Raw genomic sequence first — 23,176 nt, 5'->3', positions numbered from 1 at the left:
AAATGATTTAATTGGGGGGGTTGTGTTTAATTATGGGGGGGGGTCCATATTGGGGGGGGGTTTCTTATTTATTGGGGGGGGGTCCCACCTTTATGGGGGGGTCCATATTGGGGGGGGGCTCCTATTTATGTGGGGGGTCCCATCTTTATGGGGGGGTTCATATTGGGGGGGGGCTCCTATTAATTGGGGGGGGTCCCACCTTTATGGGGGGGTCCATGTTATGGGGGGGTTCCTATTTATTGGGGGGGATCCCACCTTTATGGGGGGGGTCCATATTGGGGGGGGCTCCTATTTATTGGGGGGGGTCCCACCTTTATGGGGGGTCCATATTGGGGGGGTGGGCTCCTATTTATTGGGGGGGATCCCATCTTTATGGGGGGGTCCATATTGGGGGGGGGTCCATATTGGGGGGGGGGGCTCCTATTTATTGGGGGGGGTCCCACCTTTATGGGAGGGTCCATATTGGGGGGGGGCTCCTATTTATTGGGGGGGGTCCCATCATTATGGGGGGGGTCCATATTGGTGGGGTCCCATCTTTATTGGGGGGGGTCCCATCTTTATGGGGGGGTCCATATTGGGGGGGGTCCCACCTTTATGGGGGGGGGTCCATATTGGGGGGGCTCCTATTTATGGGGGGGTCCCATCTTTATGGGGGGGTCCATATTGGATGGGGGTCCCACCTTTATGGAGGGGTCCATATTGGGGGGGGGCTCCTATTTATTGGGGGGGGTCCCATCATTATGGGGGGGGTCCATATTGGGGGGGTCCCATCTTTATGGAGAGGTCCATATTGGGGGGGGCTCCTATTTATTGGGGGGGGTCCCATCTTTATGGGGGGGTCCATATTGGGGGGGGGCTCCTATTTATTGGGGGGGGTCCCATCATTATGGGGGGGGTCCATATTGGGGGGGGGCTCCTATTTATGGGGGGTGTCCCACCTTTATGGGGGGGTCCATATTGGGTGGGGGGCTCCTATTTATTGGGGGGGGTCCCATCATTATGGGGGGGGTCCATATTGGGGGGGTCCCATCTTTATTGGGGGGGGTCCCATCTTTATGGGGGGCTCCTATTTATTGGGGGGGGTCCCATCTTTATGGGGGGCTCCTATTTATTGGGGGGGGTCCCATCTTTATGGGGGGGTCCATATTGGGGGGGGTCCCACCTTTATGGGGGGGGTCCATATTGGGGGGGTGGGTTCTTATTTATGGGGGGGGTCCCACCTTTATGGGGGGGGTCCATATTGGGGGGGGGGCTCCTATTTATTGGGTGGGGGTCCCATCTTTATGGGGGGGTCCATATTGGGGGGGTGGGCTCCTATTTATTGGGGGGGTCCCATCATTATGGGGGGGTCCATTTTGGGGGGGGGTCCCACCTTTATGGGGGGGATCCATATTGGGGGGGTGGGCTCCTATTTATTGGGGGGGGTCCAATCTTTATGGGGGGGTCCATGTTATGGGGGGGGTTCCTATTTATTGGGGGGGATCCCACCTTTATGGGGGGGGGTTCCATATTGGGGGGGGGCTCCTATTTATTGGGGGGGGTCCCATCTTTATGGGGGGGTCCATATTGGGGGTGGGGCTCCTATTTATTGGGGGGGGGGTCCCACCTTTATGGGGGGGTCCATTTTGGGGGGGGCTCCTATTTATTGGGGGGGTCCCATCATTATGGGGGTGGTCCATATTGGGGGGGTCCCATCTTTATGGGGGGGGGTCCATATTGGGGGGGGCTCCTATTTATTGGGGGGGGGTCCCACCTTTATGGGGGTGGTTCCTATTATTTGGGGGGGGGGTCCTATTTTTATGCAGGGAGGGGGGGTCCATATTAGGAATAGGGGGGGGGGGGGGCCACTTTTAAAGGGGGGGGGGCATATTTATGGGGGGGGTTCCCACATGGATAAGGCCCATATTAGGGGGTGGGGGGGGGGTCCTCTATTTATAGAGGGGGGGTCCATATTAGGAATAGGGGGGGGGCACTTTTAAAGGGGGGGGGGCATATTTATGGGGGGGGTTCCCATGTTCTTGAAATGGGACCCATATTAGGAGGGGGGGGGGGCATTTCTTGGAGGGGGGGGCAGTTATTTTTGGTGGGGGTGGATCCATTAAAGGGGGGGGGGGGCTGCATTTCTTCATGGGGGGGGAGGTATTTGTTTCTATGGGGGGGGGCAGGTATATATTTCTATGGGGGGGGGCAGGTATTTGTTTCTATGGGGGGGGCAGGTATATATTTCAATGGGGGGGGGCAGGTATATATTTCTATGGGGGGGGGGCAGGTATATATTTCTATGGGGGGGGGGACGCACATGGGGTGGGAGGGGGGGACACGTGATGGGGGGGGGCACAAAAGGGGGGGGAGGTTGATATGGGGCCAAAAGGGGGGGGGGGAATAAAGTGGGGGGGGCACAAAATGGGGGGGCACCTAAAGGGGGGGGGGCACATAATGGGGGGGGCAAATGGGGGGGCACCTAAAGGGGGGGGGGGCACAAAGGGGGGGGGTCTTAAAGGGGGGGTATATTGGGATGGGGGGGGCACATAAGAGGGGGAGGTTGATATGGGGCCACAAAGGGGGGGGGGGGAATAAAGTGTGGGGGGGGGCACATAAAGTGGGGGGGTTATATTGGGGGGGGCAAATGGGGGGCACCTAAAGGGGGGGGGGCACAAAGGGGGGGGTTCTTAAAGGGGGGGGGGTATATTGGGAGGGGGGGGGCACATAAGGGGGGGAGGTTGATATGGGGCCACAAAGGGGGGGGGGAATAAAGTGGGGGGGGGCACAAAATGGGGGGGGCAAATGGGGGGGCACCTAAAGGGGGGGGGGCACATAATGGGGGGGAGGTTGATATGGGGCCAAAGGTGGGGGGGAATAAAGTGGGGGGGGGGGGGGGGGGGCACAAAATGAGGGGGGGCATAAAAGGGGGGGCCACAAAGTGGGGGGGGCACAAAATGGGGGGGGCAAATGGGGGGGCACCTAAAGGGGGGGGGTACAAAGGGGGGGGGGGTTAAAGGGGGGGTATATTGGGGGGGGGGGGCACATAAGGGGGGGAGGTTGATATGGGGCCACAAAGGGGGGGGGGAATAAAGTGGGGAGGGCACAAAAGGGGGGGGTTCTTAAAGGGGGGGTATATTGGGAGGGGGGGGGCACATAATGGGGGGGGAGGTTGATATGGGGCCAAAAGGGGGGGGGGGAATAAAGTGGGGGGGGGCACAAAATGAGGGGGGTCATAAAGTGGGGGGGAACAAAATGGGGGGGGCAAATGGTGGGGCACCTAAAGGGGGGGGGGCACATAATGGGGGGGAGGTTGATATGGGGCCAAAAGGGGGGGGGAATAAAGTGGGGGGGGGGCACATAAAGTGGGGGGGTTATATTGGGGGGGGGCAAATGGGGGGCACCTAAAAGGGGGGGGCACAAAGGGGGGGGGTTTAAAGGGGGGGTATATTGGGGGGGGGGCACATAAAGGGGGGAGGTTGATATGGGGCCAAAAGGGGGGGGGGAATAAAGTGGGGGGGGGGCACATAAAGTGGGGGGGTTATATTGGGGGGGCGCAAATGGGGGGGCACCTAAAGGGGGGGGCAAAAGGGGGGGGGTCTTAAAGGGGGGGTATATTGGGATGGGGGGGGGCACATAAAGGGGGGAGGTTGATATGGGGCCACAAAGGGGGGGGAATAAAGTGGGGGGGGGGGCACATAAAGTGGGGGGGTTATATTGGGGGGGGGCAAATGGGGGGGGCACAAAATGGGGGGGGCAAATGGGGGGGCACCTAAGGGGGGGGTACAAAGGGGGGGGGTTTAAAGGGGGGGTATATTGGGGGGGGGGAGGCACATAAGGGGGGAGGTTGATATGGGGCCACAAAGGGGGGGGAATAAAGTGGGGGGGGGCATAAAAGGGGGGGGGACTCAATGGGGGGGGGAGTTAAAAGGGGGGGGACACCGGAAGTGGGCTCAAAGGGAGGGGGACACTTAAAGGTTGGGGCACACCGGAAGTGGGTACATAGGGGGGGTCTAGAAGGGGGGTGACACCGGAAGTGAAGAGGGGGAGACACAAAGGGGGTGCGGGGGGGGGGACCTAAAGGTGGGGGACACCGGAAGTGGGGGAGGGGGGGGATAAAAAGGGAAGGGGGAGACCGGAAATGGGGGGACACAAAGTGGGGGGGGGGCACCGGAAGTTGGGGGAGGGGGGAGAACATGGGGGGGGGGGGGGGAAGGGGGGCACCGGAAGTGGGGGAGGGGGGGGGACCGAAAGGGGAGGGGGGACACAAAGAGGGGGGCAACACCGGAAGTAGGTGAGGGGGATCAAAATGGGGGGGGGCAAAAGGGGAGGGGGGGTACACCGGAAGTGGGGGAGAGGGATCAAAATGGTGGGGGGGGGTCACCGGAAGTGGGGGTGGGGGGGGGGGCCACAAAGTGGGGGTGCACCGGAAGTGGGTGAGGGGCACATGGGGAGGCGGGGGGACCAAAAGGGTGGGGACACCGGAAGTAGAAGAGGGGGATCACTAAAGGGGGGACACCGGAAGTGGGGGGGGGACCCAAAGTGGGATAGGGGGGACCCAAAGTGTGGGGGGGGAATACCGGAAGTGGGGGAGTGGGGGGACACAAAAGGGGGGGAGGACACCGGAAGTGGATGAGGGGGGGACACAAAAGGGGGGGGCACACCGGAAGTGAGAAAGGGGCCCAGGTGGGGGGGTGGGAACAAAAAGGGGGGGGAGGGGGACAACTGAAGGGGGGACACCGGAAGTGGGGGGGACCCAAAGTGTGTGGGGGGACGGATGGGGGGGGGGGAATACCGGAAGTGGGGGAGGGGGGACATAAAGAGGGGGGGCACACCGGAAGTGAGGGAGGGGGGGTCACTAAAGGGGGGACACCGGAAGTGGGGGGGGACCCAAAGTGGGATGGGGGGGACCCAAAGTGTGTGGGGGGAATACCGGAAGTGGGGTGGGGGGACACAAAAGGGGGGGGGCACACCGGAAGTGGGGGAGGGGGGGACACAAAAGAGTGGGGGCAACACCGGAAGTGAGAAAGGGGCCCAGGTGGGGGGGTGGGAACAAAAAGGGGGGGGGGGGGGGATCACTGAAGTGGGGACACCGGAAGTGGGGGGGAACCAAAGTGTGTGGGGGGGACGGATGGGGGGGGGAATACCGGAAGTGGGGGAGGGAGGACATAAAGAGGGGGGGCACACCGGAAGTGGGGGAGGGGGGGTCACTAAAGGGGGACACCGGAAGTGGGGGGGGGACCTAAATGGGGGGGTGAGACCATTTGGGGGGGGAATACCGGAAGTTGGGGGGGGGACACAAAAGGGGGGGGGCACACCGGAAGTGGGGGAGGGGGGGACACAAAAGGGGGGGGCACACCGGAAGTGGGTGAGGGGCCCACGTGGGGGGGGGGGGTGGATTAAAGGTTCCCCCCTTGGGGGGGGGGGGAACAAAGAGCCGCGATGCCGGAACCCAAAGCAGGTGGGGGGGGGGGGGGGGGGATTAATTAACGTTAATTAGCGTTAATTAGGGTTAATTAGCCTTAATGAGGCCTTGGGGATTAAGAAGGGGGGTCGTTAATTATGGGGGGGGGGGTTAATTAGTGGGGACGTTAATTATCTCGGCCTAAAGGGGGGGGGTTAATTAATGGAGTGATTAATTAGTCTTGATTAATTAGTCTTGATTAATTAGTATTAGTTAATTAGCGTTAATTAGACTTAATTGGCTTTAATGAGGGGGGGAGGGGTCCTAATTAAGGGGGAGGCGCTAATTAATTGGAGGGGGGGTGTCACTAATTAAGGGGGGGTGTTAATTAGACTAATTAGGGCAGGCATTAATTAAGGGGGGGTCACTAATTAAGGGGGGGTCGCTAATTAGACTAATTAGGGCAGGCATTAATTAAGGGGGGGGTCACTAATTAAGGGAGGGTGTTAATTAATGAGGGAGGGCATTAATTAAGGGGGGGTCACTAATTAAGGGGGGCTCGCTAATTAGACTAATTAGGGCGTCACTAATTGGGGTGGGTGTTAATTAATTAAGGGGGTGTTAATTAAGGGGGGACACTAATTAGGAAGGCCATTAATTAAGGGAGGTCACTAATTAGGAAGGGCATTAATTAAGAGGGGGGATTAATTAAGGGGGGTCATTAATTAAGGGGAGGTCACTAATTAAGGGGGGTTATCACTAATTAAGGGGGTTCACTAATTATGAAGGTCATTAATTAAGGGGGGGGTCGCTAATTAAGAAGGGCATTAATTAAGGGGGGGTTAATTAAGGGGGGAGGGGGGTCATTAATTAAGGGGGGGTCACTAATTAAGGGGGGTTATCACTAATTAGGAAGGGCATTAATTAAGGGGGGGGTCATTAATTAAGGGGGGGGTCACTAATTGGGGAGGGCATTAATTAAAGGGGGAGACACTAATTAAGTTAAGGGGGGGTCTTAATTAAGGGGGGGTCACTAATTAAGGGGGGTCACTAATTAGGGCATTAATTAAGGGGGGGAAGTTAATTAAGGGGGGTCACTAATTAGAGCATTAATTAAGGGGGGGAAGTTAAGTAAGGGGGGTCACTAATTAGGGCATTAATTAAGGGGGGGAAGTTAATTAAGGGGGGTCACTAATTAGAGCATTAATTAAGGGGGGTCACTAATTAGGGCATTAATTAAGGGGGGGAAGTTAATTAAGGGGGGTCACTAATTAGAGCATTAATTAAGGGGGGTCACTAATTAGGGCATTAATTAAGGGGGGGTGTTAATTAAGGGGGGGTCGCTAATTGGGGATGGCATTAATTAATGGAGAGCATTAATTAAGGAGAGAGGGCTTTAATTAATGAGGGGGTGGCTCACTAATTAAGGGGGGCCACTAATTAGGAAGGTCATTAATTAAGAGGGGGTCACTAATTAGGCCATTAATTAAGGGGGGGTCATTAATTGGGGAGGGCATTAATTAAGAGGGGGAATCACTAATTAAGGGGGGTCACTAATTAGGGCATTAATTAAGGGGGGTCATTAATTGGGGAGGGCATTAATTAAGGGGGGGGTCACTAATTAGGGCATTAATTAAGGGGGGAGGACATTAATTAAGAGGGGGGATCACTAATTAGGGGGGATTATCGCTAATTAAAGGGGGGGTCACTAATTAAGGCATTAATTAAGGGGGGAGATCGTTAATTGGGGAGGCCATTAATTAAGGGGGGGAGGGCATTAATTAAGGGGGGGGTCACTAATTACAAAGGCCATTAATTAATGGATTGGGGGGGTCGCTAATTGGGGAGGGCATTAATTAAGCGGGGGGGTCACTAATTAATGGGGGGGTCACTAATTAGGGCATTAATTAAGGGGGGGGTCACTAATTAAGGCATTAATTAATGGGAAGGGCATTAATTAAGGGGGGGTCGGGGGGGGCTCTCATTGGGGGCACTAATTAGGCACTAATTAGGGGGGGTATTAATTAGGAAAGGCTTTAATTAAGGGGGGAGGGCCTTAATTAATGAGGGGGGTCACTAATTAGGGCATTAATTAAGAGGGTTTCACTAATTAAGGCCATTAATTAAGGGGGGGGGTTGGGGGGGCTCTCATTGGGGGCACTAATTAGGCACTAATTAGGGGGGGTATTAATTAGGAAAGGCATTAATTAAGGGGGGAGGTCATTAATTAAGGGGGGAGGGAGTTAATGAGGGGAGTCACTAATTAGGGCATTAATTAAGAGGGTTTCACTAATTAAGACAAGCGGGGGGGGCTGGGGGGGGGTTCTTATTGGGGGCACTAATTAGGCACTAATTAAGGGGGGTATTAATTAGGAAGGGCACTAATTAAGGGGGGAGGGCCTTAATTAATGAGGGGGGTCACTAATTAGGGCATTAATTAAGAGGGTTTCACTAATTAAGGCCATTAAGGGGGGGGGTTGGGGGGGGCTCATTGGGGGCACTAATTAGGCACTAATTAGGGGGGGTATTAATTAGGAAGGGCACTAATTAAGGGGGGAGGGCCTTAATTAATGGGGGGGCTCACTAATTAGGCCATTAATTAAGAGGGTTTCACTAATTAAGGCCATTAATTAAGGGGGGGGGGGTTGGGGGGGTCTCTATTTATAGCCCTGACATTGATCCCTATGACAGCTGGGGGGGGGGGGGGGGGTATTAATTACCTCTGGGGGGGGTTAATTACCTTTAATGGGCCTTAATTAGACATGGGGAGGAGGGGCTTAATTACCTTATATAGATGGGGCGGTTAATTAGTTAATTAGTTAATTAGTTAATTAATTAGGGCTTAATTAAGGGATTAATGCTGTGGGTTTAAGTGGATCTTAATGGGGGGAGGGGGGGTATTAATTAACTCCTGGGGGTGTTAATTAGCTTTAATGGGCCTTAATTAGACATGGGGGGGGAGGGGCTTAATTACCTTATATGGCTGGGGGGGTTAATTAGTTCATTAGTTAATTAATTAGGGCTTAATTAAGGGTTTAATTAATACGTTGGGTTTAAGTGGCTCCTAATGGGGGGGGGGGGTATTAATTAACTCTGGGGGGGGGTTAATTACCTTTAATGGGCCTTAATTAGACATGGGGGGGGAGGGGCTTAATTACCTTATATGGATGGGTGGGTTAATTAGTTAATTAGTTAATTAATTAGGGCTTAATTAAGGGCTTAATTAATACGTTGGGTTTATGTGGTTCCTAAAGGGGGGGGGGGTATTAATTACCTCTGGGGGGGGTTAATTACCTTTAATGGGCCTTAATTAGACATGGAGGGGGAGGAGCTTAATTACCTTATATGGATGGGGGGGTTAATTAGTTAATTAGTTAATTAATTTGGGCTTAATTAAGGGCTTAATGCTGTGGGTTTAAGTGGATCCTAATTGGGGAGGGGGGGGGGTATTAATTAACTCCGGGGGGGTTAATTAGCTTTAATGGGCCTTAATTAGACATGGAGGGGGAGGGGCTTAATTACCTTATATGGATGGGGTGGCTAATTAGTTAATTAGTTAATTAATTAGGGCTTAATTAAGGGATTAATTAATACGTTGGGTTTAAGTGGTTCCTAATGGGGGGGGGTAATTACCTTATAAGGAGGGGTGGGTTAATTAGGTAATTAATCAATTAGGGCTTAATTAAGGTGGGGTTAATTAGTTAATTAGTTAGGGCTTAATTAAGGGGGGTTAATGAGTTAATTAAGGCTCAATTAAGGGGAGTTAATTAATTAATTAGGGCATTGATTAATGCTTTGGGTTTAAGTGGATCCTAATGGGGGGGGGTGTAATTAATGAGTTAATTATGTAGTTAATTGGAGTTAATTAGCGTGAAATTAATTACCCCCCCATGGTGTTAATTAGGGTTAATTAATTAATGAGTCCTAATTGGGGTTAATTAACCTACTGGGGTAAGGTTCGTTAATTGACCCTTATGGTGTTAATTAGGCTTGAATTAATTAACCTCGGGGTTAATTAATTATGTTAATTAACCCGGGATGGGGTTAATTAACATGAGATGGGCTTAATTAATATTAATTAATTAATGTTAATTAACCCTTATTAGTTTTCTCTGGGGGGGGGGGGGTATCAATAGCCCCAATGGGGCTAATTAACATTCACGAGGTTAATTAGCCTTAATGAGGTTAATTAGGTCCTTAATGAGGTTAATTAATTATGTTAATTATGTTAATTAAGCGCCAAAGAAGGAGGCGAAGAAGAAGGAGGAGAAGAAGGAGGAGCCGCCCCCTCAAGGTCATTAATTAAGGGGGGGGTCGTTAATTAGGGTCATTAATTAGCATAATTAATTAATTACTTGGGGCACTCAATGGTCTATTGTTAATTAAGGGGGGGGTTAATTAGGGGAGGGGGCCTTAATTAGGGGGGCTAATAAAGGGGATATGTTAATTAACGGTCTAATTAAGGGTGTATGCTAATTAAGGGGCGGGTATGCTAATTAATGGGGGGTAATTAATGGGTTATGCTAATTAAGGGGGATAATTAAGGGGATATAATTAAGGGATCTAATTAAGGGTGTATGCTAATTAAGGTGAGTTAATTAATGGGGTATAATAATTAAGGGTGCTAATTAAGGGGATATGCTAATTAAGGGGGGTTAATTAAGGGTGTATGCTAATTAAAGAGTGGTAATTAAAGGGTGTATGCTAATTAAGGGGGTTAATTAAGGGGATATGCTAATTAATGGGGGCCAATTAAGGGGTGTATGCTAATTAAAGGGGGGTAATTAATGGGGCTAATTAAGAGTATATACTAATTAATGGGGGCTAATTAAGGGGGTATACTAATTAAGGGGGGGGCTCTAATTAGGATGGGGTCATTAAGAGGGAATATTAATGAAGCTCATTAATTAATTAACTCATTAATTAGTGATTAATTAATCGCTTTATTTTCATTGCAGAGCCCAAAGATGAAGCACCGGGTGAGTGACCCACAGCGCCCCCTATGGGCTGCCCCATAAGTGGGACCCATAAGTGGGGCTGGCCCCATAAGTGGGACCCTATAAACTATATGGGACCCCATAAGTGGGGCTGGCCCCATAAGTGGGTCCCATAAGTGAGACCCCATAAAGTAAATGGGACCCCATAAGCTAAATGGGACTTCATTGACCCCATAAGTGGGGCTGGCCCCATAAGTGAGACCCCATAAGTGGGACCCTATAAACTAAATGGGACCCTATTGACCCCATAAGTGGGGCTGGCCCCATAAGTGGGACCCCATATAACTGGGACCCCATAAGTGGGGCTGACCCCATTATGGGACCCCATAAGCTAAATAGGACCCCATTGACCCCATAAGTGGGGCTGGCCCCATAAGTGAGACCCCATAAGTGGGACTGACCCATAAGTGGGACCCCATATAAATGGGACCCCATAAGTGGGACTGACCCCATAAGTGGGACCCATAAGTGGGACCCTATAAACTAAATGGGACCCCAATGGGACCCCATAAGTGGGTCTGGCCCCATAAGTGGGACCCCACATAATTGGGACCCCATAAGTGGGGCTGGCCCCATAAGTGGGACCCTATAAACTATATGGGACCCCATAAGTGGGGCTGACCCCATAAGTGGGACCCTATAAACTGTATGGGACCCCATTGACCCCATAAGTGGGGCTGGCCCCATAAGTGGGACCCCATAAGTGGGTCTGACCCCATAAGTGGGGCTGGCCCCGTAAGTGGGACCCATAAGTGGGACCCCATAAGCTAAATGGGACCCCATAAGTGGGGCTGGCCCCATAAGTGGGACCCTATAAACTATATGGGACCCCATTGACCCCATAAGTGGGACCCCATACAACTGGGACCCCATAAGTGGGGCTGACCCCATAAGTGGGACCCTATAAACTATATGGGACCCCATAAGTGGGGCTGGCCCCATAAGTGGGACCCTATAAACTATATGGGACCCCATTGACCCCATAAGTGGGGCTGGCCCCATAAGTGGGACCCCATAAGTGGAGCTGGCCCTATAAGTGGGATCCTATAAACTATATGGGACCCCATAAGTGGGGCTGGCCCCATAAGTGGGACCCTATAAACTATATGGGACCCCATAAGTGGGGCTGGCCCCATTATGGCACCCCATAAGCTAAATGGGACCCCATTGACCCCATAAGTGGGGCTGGCCCCATAAGTGAGACCCCATAAGTGGGACTGACCCCATAAGTGAGTCTGGCCCCATAAGTGGGACCCCATATAACTGGGACCCCATAAGTGGGACTGACCCCATAAGTGGGACTGACCCCATTATGGGACCCCATAAGCTAAATGGGACCCCACTGACCCCATAAGTGGGGCTGGCCCCATAAGTGGGACCCCATAAGTGGGACTGACCCCATAAGTGGGTCTGGCCCCATAAGTGTGACCCTATAAACTGACTGTGGCCCCATATATTTGTGCCCCCAGTGGACGACGAGCCCCCCAAGGCCGACGAACCCGAAGGGCTTTTCCTCAGCAAACCCCAAAACGTCATGGTGGAGAGCGGTAAGGGGGCGCTATGGGGCGCTATGGGGCAGCTATGGGGCAGCTATGGGGCGCTATGGGGTTCTATGGGGCGCTATGGAGCACTATGGGGTTCTATGGGGCGCTATGGGGCTGGCTGGGCGCTATGGGGCAGCTATGGGGCGCTATGGGGTTCTATGGGGCGCTATGGGGCGCTATGGGGTTCTATGGGGCGCTATGGGGCTGGCTGGGCGCTATGGGGCTCTATGGGGTGCTATGGGGTTGGGGAGGCGCTATGGGGCGCTATGGGGCTCTATGGGGAGCTATGGGGCGCTATGGGGCGCTATGGGGCAGCTATGGGGTGCTATGGGGCTGGGGGGATGCTATGGGGCGCTATGGGGCACTATGGGGCTCTATGGGATACTATGGGATGCTATGGGGCTCTATGGGGTGGTTATGGGGCTCTATGGGGCGCTATGGGGCGCTATGGGGCGCTATGGGGCAGCTATGGGGCGCTATGGGGTTTTATGGGGCGCTATGGGGTTCTATGGGGTGCTATGGGGCTGGGGGGATGCTATGGGGCGCTATGGGGCTCTATGTGATGCTATGGTGCGCTATGGGGCTCTATGGGATGCTATGGGGCTCTATGGGGTGGTTATGGGGCGCTATGGGGCTCTATGGGATACTATGGGATGCTATGGGGCTCTATGGGGTGGTTATGGGGCGCTATGGGGCTCTATGGGGTGGCTATGGGGGCGCTATGGGGCTCTATGGGGCAGCTATGGGGCGCTATGGGGTGCTATAGGGTGCTATGAGGCTCTATGGGGCTGGGGGGGCGCTATGGGGCTCTATGGGGCGCTATGGGGTTGGGGAGGCGCTATGGGGCGCTATGGGGCTCTATGGGGAGCTATGGGGCGCTATGGGGCTCTATGAAGCTCTATGGGATGCTATGGGGCGCTATGGGGTGCTATGGGGCGCTATGGGGTTCTATGGGGCGCTATGGGGCTGGGGGGATGCTATGGGCTCTATGGGATGCTATGGGATGCTATGGGCTCTATGGGATGCTATGGGATGCTATGGGGCGCTATGGGGCGCTATGGGGCAGCTATGGGGCGCTATGGGGTTCTATGGGGCGCTATGGGGCTCTATGGGGCAGCTATGGGGCGCTATGGGGTTCTATGGGGCGCTATGGGGCTGGGGGGATGCTATGGGGCGCTATGGGGCTCTATGGGGCGCTATGGGGCTGGGGGGATGCTATGGGGTGCGATGGGGTTCTATGGGGCGCTATGGGGCTGGGGGGATGCTATGGGGCTCTATGAGATGCTATGGGATGCTATGGGGCTCTATGGGGTGGTTATGGGGCTCTATGGGGCGCTATGGGGCGCTATAGGGCAGCTATGGGGCGCTATGGGGTGCTATGGGGCGCTATGGGGTTCTATGGGGCGCTATGGGGCTGGGGGATGCTATGGGATGCTATGGGGCTCTATGGGGTGGTTATGCGGCTCTATGGGGCGCTATGGGGCGCTATGGGGCGCTATGGGGTTCTATGGGGCGCTATGGGGCACTATGGGGCTGGGGGGATGCTATGGGGCTCTATGGGATGCTATGGGATGCTATGGGGCGCTATGGGGCAGCTATGGGGCGCTATGGGGTTCTATGGGGCGCTATGGGGCACTATGTGGTTCTATGGGGTGCTATGGGGCGCTATGGGGCAGCTATGGGGCGCTATGGGGTTCTATGTGATGCTATGGTGCGCTATGGGGCTCTATGGGATGCTATGGGGCTCTATGGGGCGGTTATGGGGCTCTATGGGATGCTATGGGGCTCTATGGGGCGGTTATGGGGCTCTATGGGGCAGCTATGGGGCGCTATGGGGCTCTATGGGGTGGCTATGGGAGCGCTATGGGGCACTATGGGGCAGCTATGGGGCGCTATGGGGCAGCTATGGGGCGCTATGGGGCGCTATGGGGTGCTATGGGGCTCTATGGGGTGCTATGGGGCAGCTATGGGGCGCTATGGGGCAGCTATGGGGCACTATGGGGCTGGGGGTTTAGCTATGGGGCTGGAGAGGGAACTATGGAGCTGGGGGGACTCTATGGGGCAGTGGGGATGCTATGGGCTGCTATGGGGCTGGGGGTTTAGCTATGGGGCCAGGGGGAGCGCTATGGGGCTGGGCGGACTCTATGGGGTAGGGGGTTTAGCTATGGGGCTGGGGAGGGAACTATGGGGCTGGGGGGACACTATGGGTCTGGGGGGGATGCTATGGGGCGCTATGGGGTCGCTATGGGGCTCTATGGGGCTGGGAGGGCACTATGGGGCAGGAGGGGGTCTATGGGGCTGGGGGTTTAGCTATGGGGCTGGGGGTGCTATGGGGCTAGGGGGTTGATATGGGGCGCTATGGGGTGCTATGGGGCAGGGGGGAATGCTATGGGGCTGGGGGGCACTATGGGGGTGCTATGGGGCTCTATGGGGCACTATGGGGCTCTATGGGGTGGCTATGGGGCTCTATGGGGCAGCTATGGGGCTCTATGGGGTGCTATGGGGCTCCATAGGGATCTATGGGGCGCTATGGGGCTGGTGGGGGTTTGATATGGGGCTGGAGGTTCACTATGGGTCCCCATATGTCCCTATGGGGTCCCTATGTGTCCCTATGGGTCCCTATGGGTCCCTATGGGTCTCTATGGGTCCCTATGGGTCCCTATGTGTCCCTATGGGTCCCTATGGGTCCCTATGGGTCTCTATGTGTCCCTATGGGTCCCTATGGGTCCCTATGGGTCCCTATGGGTCTCTATGGGTCTCTATGGGTCTCTATGTGTCCCTATGGGTCTCTATGGGTCCCTATGGGTCCCTATGGGGTCTCTATGGGTCTCTATGGGTCCCTATGGGTCTCTATGGGTCCCTATGGGTCTCTATGGGTCCCTATGTGTCCCTATGGGTCTCTATGGGTCTATGGGTCCCTATGGGTCCCTATGGGTCTCTATGGGTCCCTATGGGTCTCTATGGGGTCCCTATGGGTCCCTATGGGTCTCTATGGGTCCCTATGGGTCCCCATGCATCTCTATGGTATCCCTATTAGTCTCTATGGTTCCCTATTGGGTCCCTTCTGGCCCCACTCACTTCCTGTCCCAACTTCCTGTTCCGGCCCCAACTTCCTGTTCCGGTCCCACCCACTTCCTGTTCCGGTTCCGGTTGCAGGGAAGGACGTGACGGTGTCAGCTCGTGTTGCCGGGGCGGCACTTCCGGTCAAACCCGTGGTCAAGTGGTTCAAAGGGAAATGGGCGGAAATGAACGACAAGACGGCCCGGTGCCGCCTCAGGCAGAGCGTCGACAACGACAAGGTGAGAGCGACAGCGCCACCTAGGGGGAGTCCTCCGACATAGAGTTACATTGCGGCCATAGAGTTACATTGAGCCCATAGAGTTACATTGACCATAGCGCCACCTAGCGGCCATAGGGTTACACTGCAGCCCATAGGGTTACATTGAGCCCATAGGGTTACATTGACCATAGCGCCCCCTAGCGGCCATAGGGGTACATTGCGGCCATAGGGTTGCATTGAGCCCATAGAGTTACATTGACCATAGCGCCACCTAGCGGCCATAGGGTTACATTGCAGCCCATAGAGTTACATTAAGCCCATAGAGTTACATTGAGTCACAGCGCCACCTAGGGGGAGTCCTCCGACATTGGGGTACATTGCGGCCATAGGGTTACATTGAGCCCATAGAGTTACATTGACCATAGCGCCACCTAGCGGCCATAGGGTTACATTGCGGCCATAGGGTTACATTGCGGCCATAGGGTTACATTGCGGCCATAGGGTTACATTGAGCCCATAGGGTTACATTGACCATAGCGCCACCTAGCGGCCATAGGGTTACATTGCAGCCCATAGGGTTACATTGCGGCCATAGGGTTACATTGAGCCCATAGGGTTACATTGCGGCCATAGGGTTACATTGAGCCCATAGGGTTACATTGACCATAGCGCCACCTAGTGGCCATAGGGTTACATTGCAGCCATAGGGTTACATTGCGGCCATAGGGTTACATTGAGCCCATAGGGTTACATTGACCATAGCGCCACCTAGCGGCCATAGGGTTACATTGCAGCCCATAGGGTTACATTGACCATAGCGCCACCTAGCGGCCATAGGGTTGCATTGCAGCCCATAGGGTTACACTGAGCCCATAGAGTTACATTGACCATAGCGCCACCTAGCGGCCATAGGGTTACATTGCAGCCCATAGGGTTACATTGACCATAGCGCCACCTAGCGGCCATAGGGTTGCATTGCAGCCCATAGGGTTACATTGACCATAGCGCCACCTATCGGCCATAGGGTTACATTGCAGCCACAGCGCCACCTAGCGGCCATAGGGTTACATTGCAGCCATAGTGCCACCTAGAGGCCCCCATATCCCTCCATAGAACCCCAATATTCCCCCATAGAACCCCATAGAACCCTATAACCACCCCATATCCCCCCGTATCTCCCCATATCCCCCCATATCCCACCCCATATCCCCCTATATCCCACCCCATATCCCCCTATTTCCACCCCATATCACCCTATATCACCCCATATTCCCCCATTCCCACCCCATATCACCCTATATCACCCCATATCCCCCTATTCCCACCCCATATCACCCTATATCAGCCATATCACCCTATATGAACCCATATTCCCTCTATGTAGTGGCCATAGAGCCCATAGAGTCACGTAGTGGTCATAGGGTTACATTGGAGCCATTGAGCCCATAGCGCCACCTAGTGGCCATAGGGTTACATTGCAGTCATAGAGTTACATTGAGCCACAGCGCCACCTAGGGGGAGTCCTCCAACATTGGGTTACATTGTGGCCATAGGGTTACATTGAGCCCATAGAGTTACATTGACCATAGCGCCACCTAGCGGCCATAGGGTTGCATTGCAGCCCATAGGGTTACATTGCGGCCATAGGGTTACATTGACCATAGCGCCACCTAGCGGCCATAGGGTTGCATTGCAGCCCATAGGGTTACATTGACCGTAGCGCCACCTAGCGGCCATATGGTTGCATTGCAGCCCATAGGGTTACATTGTGGCCATAGGGTTACATTGACCATAGCGCCACCTAGCGGCCATATGGTTGCATTGCAGCCCATAGGATTACATTGAGCCCATAGAGTTACATTGACCATAGCGCCACCTAGCGGCCATAGGGTTACATTGCAGCCCATAGGGTTACATTGCGGCCATAGGGTTACACTGCGGCCATAGGGTTACATTGCAGCCATAGAGTTACATTGACCATAGCGCCACCTAGCGGCCATAGGGTTGCATTGCAGCCATAGGGTTACATTGAGCCCATAGAGTTACATTGACCACAGCGCCACCTAGCGGCCATAGGGTTGCATTGCAGCCCATAGGGTTACATTGCAGCTATAGAGTTACATTGAGCCCATAGAGTTACATTGACCATAGCGCCACCTAGCGGCCATAGGGTTGCATTGCAGCCCATAGGGTTACATTGTGGCCATAGGGTTACATTGACCACAGCGCCACCTAGCGGCCATAGGGTTGCATTGCAGCCCATAGGGTTACATTGACCATAGCGCCACCTAGCGGCCATAGGGTTACATTGCAGTCACAGTGCCACCTAGCGGCCATAGGGTTACATTGCGGCCATAGGGTTACATTGACAATAGCGCCACCTATCGGCCATAGGGTTACATTGCAGTCACAGCGCCACCTAGCGGCCATAGGGTTACACTGCAGCCATAGGGTTAAATTGAGCCCATAGAGTTACATTGAGTCACAGCGCCTCCTAGCGGCCATAGGGTTACATTGAGTCACAGCGCCACCTAGGGGGAGTCCTCCAACATTGGGGTACATTGCGGCCATAGAGTTACATTGAGCCCATAGGGTTACATTGACCATAGCGCCACCTAGCGGTCATAGAGTTACATTGCAACCACAGCGCCACCTAGCGGCCATAGGGTTACATTGCAGCCCATAGGGTTACATTGCGGCCATAGGGTTACATTGACCATAGCGCCACCTAGCGGCCATAGGGTTACATTGCAGTCACAGCGCCACCTAGCGGCCATAGGGTTACACTGCAGCCCATAGGGTTACATTGCGGCCATAGGGTTGCATTGCAGCCCATAGGGTTACATTGTGGCCATAGGGTTACATTGACCATAGCGCCACCTAGCGGCCATAGGGTTACATTGCGGCCATAGGGTTACATTGAGCCCATAGAGTTACATTGACAATAGCGCCACCTAGCGGCCATAGGGTTACATTGCAGCCCATAGGGTTACATTGTGGCCATAGGGTTACATTGACCATAGCGCCACCTAGCGGCCATAGGGTTACATTGCAGCCCATAGAGCCACCTAGCGGCCATAGGGTTACATTGCAGCCATAGAGTTACATTGAGCCCATAGAGTTACATTGACCATAGCGCCACCTAGCGGCCATAGGGTTACACTGCAGCCATAGGGTTAAATTGAGCCCATAGAGTTACATTGAGTCACAACGCCACCTAGCGGCCATAGGGTTGCATTGCAGACACAGCGCCACCTAGGGGGAGTCCTCCAACATTGGGTTACATTGCGGCCATAGGGTTACATTGAGCCCATAGGGTTACATTGAGTCACAGCGCCACCTAGCGGCCATAGGGTTACATTGCAGCCATAGCGACCCCTAGTGGCCATAGGGTTACATTGAGCCCATAGAGTTACATTGACCATAGCGCCACCTAGCGGCCATAGGGTTGCATTGCAGCCATAGGGTTACATTGACCATAGCGCCACCTAGGGGGAGTCCTCCAACATTGGGTTACATTGCAGCCATAGGGTTACATTGACCATAGCGCCTCCTAGCGGCCATAGGGTTACATTGAGCCCATAGAGTTACATTGACAATAGCGCCACCTAGCAGCCATAGGGTTGCATTGCAGCCATAGAGTTACATTGAGCCCATAGAGTTACATTGACCATAGCGCCACCTAGCGGCCATAGGGTTACATTGCAGCCATAGAGTTACATTGAGCCCATAGAGTTACATTGAGTCACAGCGCCACCTAGGGGGAGTCCTCCAACATAGGGTTACATTGCAGCCATAGAGTTACATTGCACCTATAGAAACACATTGACCCCATAGCCCATAGCTTCCCCTAGTGGCCATATTGATCCCATAGCCCCCCATAGTGGCCATATTGAGCCCATAGCTTACCCTAGTGGCCATATTGACCCCATAGTGCCTCCTAATGACCATATTGAGCCCATTGCGCCACTTAGCAGCCATAGAAACACATTGACCCCATAGCCCATAGCGCCCCCTAGTGGCCATATTGATCCCATAGCTTCCCCTAGTGGCCATATTGGTCTCATAGTGCCCCATAGTGGCCATATTGATCCCATAGTTTCCCCTAGTGGCCATATTGAGCCCATAGAGCCCCATAGTGGCCATAGAGTTACATTGATCCCATAGCATGACCTAGAGGCCATAGGGTTACATTGCGTCCATAGGGTTACATTGCGTCCATAGGGTTACATTGCGGCCATAGGGTTACATTGAGCCCATAGAGTTACATTGAGTCACAGCGCCACCTAGCGGCCATAGGGTTACATTGCAGCCATAGGGTTACATTGAGCCCATAGAGTTACATTGAGTCACAGCGCCACCTAGTGGCCATAGGGTTGCATTGCAGCCATAGAGCCCATAGCGCCACCTAGCGGCCCCCATATCCCCCCCATATCACCCCATATCCCCCCATTATCCCCATATCCACCCTATATCCACCCTATATCCTCCCATATCACCCCCTATCCACCCCATATCCCCTATACCCACCCTATATCCCCCCCATATCACCCCCAATCCACCCCATATCCCCACATATCTCCCCCCATATCCCCCCATAACCCCCCCATATCCCCTCATATCCCCCCTTATCCCCTATTCCCACCCCATATCCCCCCATATTCCCCATTTCCACCCCATATCCATCCTATATCCCCCCATATCACCCCCTATCCACCCCATATCCCCCTATAACCTCCCCATATCCCCCCATATCCCCCTATAACCTCCCCATATCCCCCCATATTCCCCTATATCCCCCCATAACCCCCCCATATCCCCTCATATCCCCCCTTATCCCCTAACACCCACCCCATAACCCCCCCATATTCCCCCATATCCCCCTATAACCCCCCCATATCCCCCCATATCCCCCTATAACATCCCCATATCCCCACATATCCCCCTATAACCTCCCCATATCCCCCTATAACCACCCCATATCCCCCTATCCACCCCATAGCCCCCCATAGCCCCCTATATCCCACCATAACCCCCCCATATCCCCTCATATCCCCCCATATCCCCCTATACCCACCCCATATCTCCCCATATTCCCCATATCCACCCCATATCCACCCTATATCCCCCCATATCACCCCCTATCCACCCCATATCCCCCTATACCCTCCCCATATTCCCCCATATCCACCTATCCACCCCATATCCCCCCATATCTCCCCCCATATCCCCCTATAACCACCCCATAGCCCCCCATATCCCCCTATAACCTCCCCATATCCCCCTATAACCTCCCCATATCCCCCTCATATCCCCCCTTATCCCCTCATTCCCACCCCATATCCCCCCATAACCCCCCCATATCCTTCCATATCCCCCCATATCACCCCATAACCCCCCCATTGCCCCCCATATCCCCCTATAACCCCCCCATATCCCCCCATATCCCCCTATAACATCCCCATATCTCCCTATATCCACCCCGTAGCCCCCCATATCACACCCTACCCACCCCATATCCCCCTATACCCACCCCATATCCCCCCATATCCCCCTATAACCACCCCATATCCCCATATCTCACCCCATAGCCCCCCATAGCCCCCTATATCCCCCCATAACCCCCCCATATCCCCTCATATCCCCCCTTATCCCCTCATACCCACCCCATATCCCCCCATATTCCCCATATCCACCCCATATCCATCCTATATCCCCCCATATAACCCCCTATCCACCCCATATCCCCCCATGTCACCCCATATCCCCCCATATCACCCCCTATCCACCCCATATCCCCCCATATCTCCCCCCATATCCCCCATAACCCCCCCATATCCCCTCATATCCCCCCTTATCCCCTCATTCCCACCCCATATCCCCCCATATTCCCCATATCCACCCCATATACATCCTATATCCCCTCATATCACCCCATATCACACCCTATCCACCCCATATCCCCCTATACCCACCCCATATCCCTCCATATCCCCCTATAACCTCCCCGTATCCCCCTATAACCACCCCGTATCCCCCTATCCACCCCATAGCCCCCCATAGCCCCCTATATCCCCCCATAGCCCCCCCATTTCCCCCCATATCCCCCCTTATCCCCTCATACCCACCCCATATCCCCCATATTCCCCATATCCACCCCATATCCATCCTATATCCCCCCATATCACCCCATATCACACCCTATCCACCCCATATCCCCCTATACCCACCCCATATCCCCCCATATCCCCCTATAACCTCCCCATATCCCCCTATAACCACCCCATATCCCCCTATCCACCCCATAGCCCCCCATAGCCCCCTATATCCCCCCATAACCCACCCATATCCCCCCATATCCCACCCCATATCCACCCTATATCCCCCCATATCACCCCCTATCCACCCCATATCCCCCTATACCCACCCCATATCCCTCCACATCCACCTATCCACCCCATATCCCCCCATAACCCCCCCATATCCCCCTATCCACCCCATAGCCCCCCATAACCCCCCCATATCCCCCCATATCCCCCTATAACCTCCCCATATCCCTCTATATCCACCCCACAGCCCCCCATATCCCCCCATATCCCACCCCATATCCCCCCATACCCCCCCATTGCCCCCCAAACCCCCCCATATCCCCCCATATAACCCCCCATTGCCCCCCATACCCCCTATTCTCCCCCCCCCAACTCCCCCCCTCTCATTACCCCCACCATTACCCCCCATCCCCACTAATTAACCCCCCCCACAACTAATTAACCCCCTCCCCCATTAATTAACCCCCTCCCCCATTAATTAACCCCCCTCATTAATTAACCCCCCCCCCTATAGGTGCACACCTTCGAGCTGACCATCTCCAAAGTGGTGATGGGGGACCGTGGTGATTATCGCTGTGAGGTTACAGCCAAGGATCTGAAGGACAGCTGCTCCTTCAGCATCGATGTGGAGGGTGAGACCCCCCCCCAAATTAATGGGGACCCCCAATATAAAATAGGGACCCCCCTAAATCCCCCAAGCCCAAAAAACCCCATAAAAATCCCATATTTCTACTTAAAAAGAGCCCCCAAAATGGCCCCCCCCCCCCTCAATATACCCACTCCCATTGGGGTCCATTTGGGGTCACTTTTGGGGTCATGGGGGGCAGACCCCACCCAAATTAATGGGGACCCCCCCCCATATAAAATAGGGACCCCCCCTCAAATCCCAGACCCCAAAAAACCCCATGAAAATCCCATATTTCCACTTAAAAAGACCATATAAAAGCCCCCCCCCCCCCATTTAGCATTGACGTAAAGGGGAAGACCCCCCTCTAAATTAATAGGGACCACCCCCAAATTAATGGAGACCCCCCCCATATAAAATAGGGACCCCCCCAAGACCCCCAAGCCCAAAAAACCCCATAAAAATCCCATATTTCCACTTAAAAAGACCCTATAAAAGCCTCCCCCCCCCCATTTAACATTGACGTAAAGGGGAAGACCCCCCTCTAAATCAATAGAGACCCCCCCCAAATTAATGGGGACCCCCCCCCATATAAAATAGGGACCCCCCCCAAATCCCCCAAGCCCAAAAAACCCCATAAAAATCCCATATTTCCACTTAAAAAGACCCTATAAAAGCCCCTCCCCCCCCCACATTTAACATTGACATAAAGGGGAAGACCCCCCTCTAAATTAATAGGGACCCCCCCCCAAATTAATGGGGACCCCCCCCATATAAAACCGGGACCCCCCCTCAAATCCCAGACCCCAAAAAACCCCATAAAAATCCCATATTTCCACTTAAAAAGACCCTATAAAAGCCCCCCCCCCCCCATTTAGCATTGACATAAAGGGGAAGACCCCCCTCTAAATTAATAGAGACCCCCCCCAAATTAATGGGGACCCCCCCCATATAAAATAGGGACCCCCCCTCAAATCCCAGACCCCCAAAAACCCCATAAAAATCCCATATTTCCACT

General features: G+C 54.0%; 1 protein-coding gene across 1 annotated transcript in view; it reads left to right on the top strand.

Moving 5' to 3' along the window:
- Positions 1 to 5,333: 5,333 nt before the first annotated feature.
- Positions 5,334 to 23,176, top strand: part of LOC107307732 (myosin-binding protein C, fast-type-like) — a 144,301-nt gene continuing 126,458 nt past the window's right edge. The window contains exons 1-7 of the mRNA XM_085534669.1: positions 5,334 to 5,440; positions 9,621 to 9,677; positions 10,342 to 10,362; positions 11,850 to 11,927; positions 15,081 to 15,223; positions 22,048 to 22,165; positions 22,499 to 22,505. Coding sequence (XP_085390795.1) covers positions 5,422 to 5,440; positions 9,621 to 9,677; positions 10,342 to 10,362; positions 11,850 to 11,927; positions 15,081 to 15,223; positions 22,048 to 22,165; positions 22,499 to 22,505 — 443 coding nt within the window. The 5' untranslated portion in view covers positions 5,334 to 5,421. The remainder of the gene's footprint in view (positions 5,441 to 9,620; positions 9,678 to 10,341; positions 10,363 to 11,849; positions 11,928 to 15,080; positions 15,224 to 22,047; positions 22,166 to 22,498; positions 22,506 to 23,176) is intronic.

The sequence above is a fragment of the Coturnix japonica genome, unplaced genomic scaffold (assembly GCF_054131305.1).
Source record: "Coturnix japonica strain WE unplaced genomic scaffold, WE-NBRP24 Scf094, whole genome shotgun sequence".
Lineage (NCBI taxonomy): Eukaryota > Metazoa > Chordata > Aves > Galliformes > Phasianidae > Coturnix > Coturnix japonica.
This window is presented reverse-complemented; position numbering and strand designations above follow the sequence as displayed.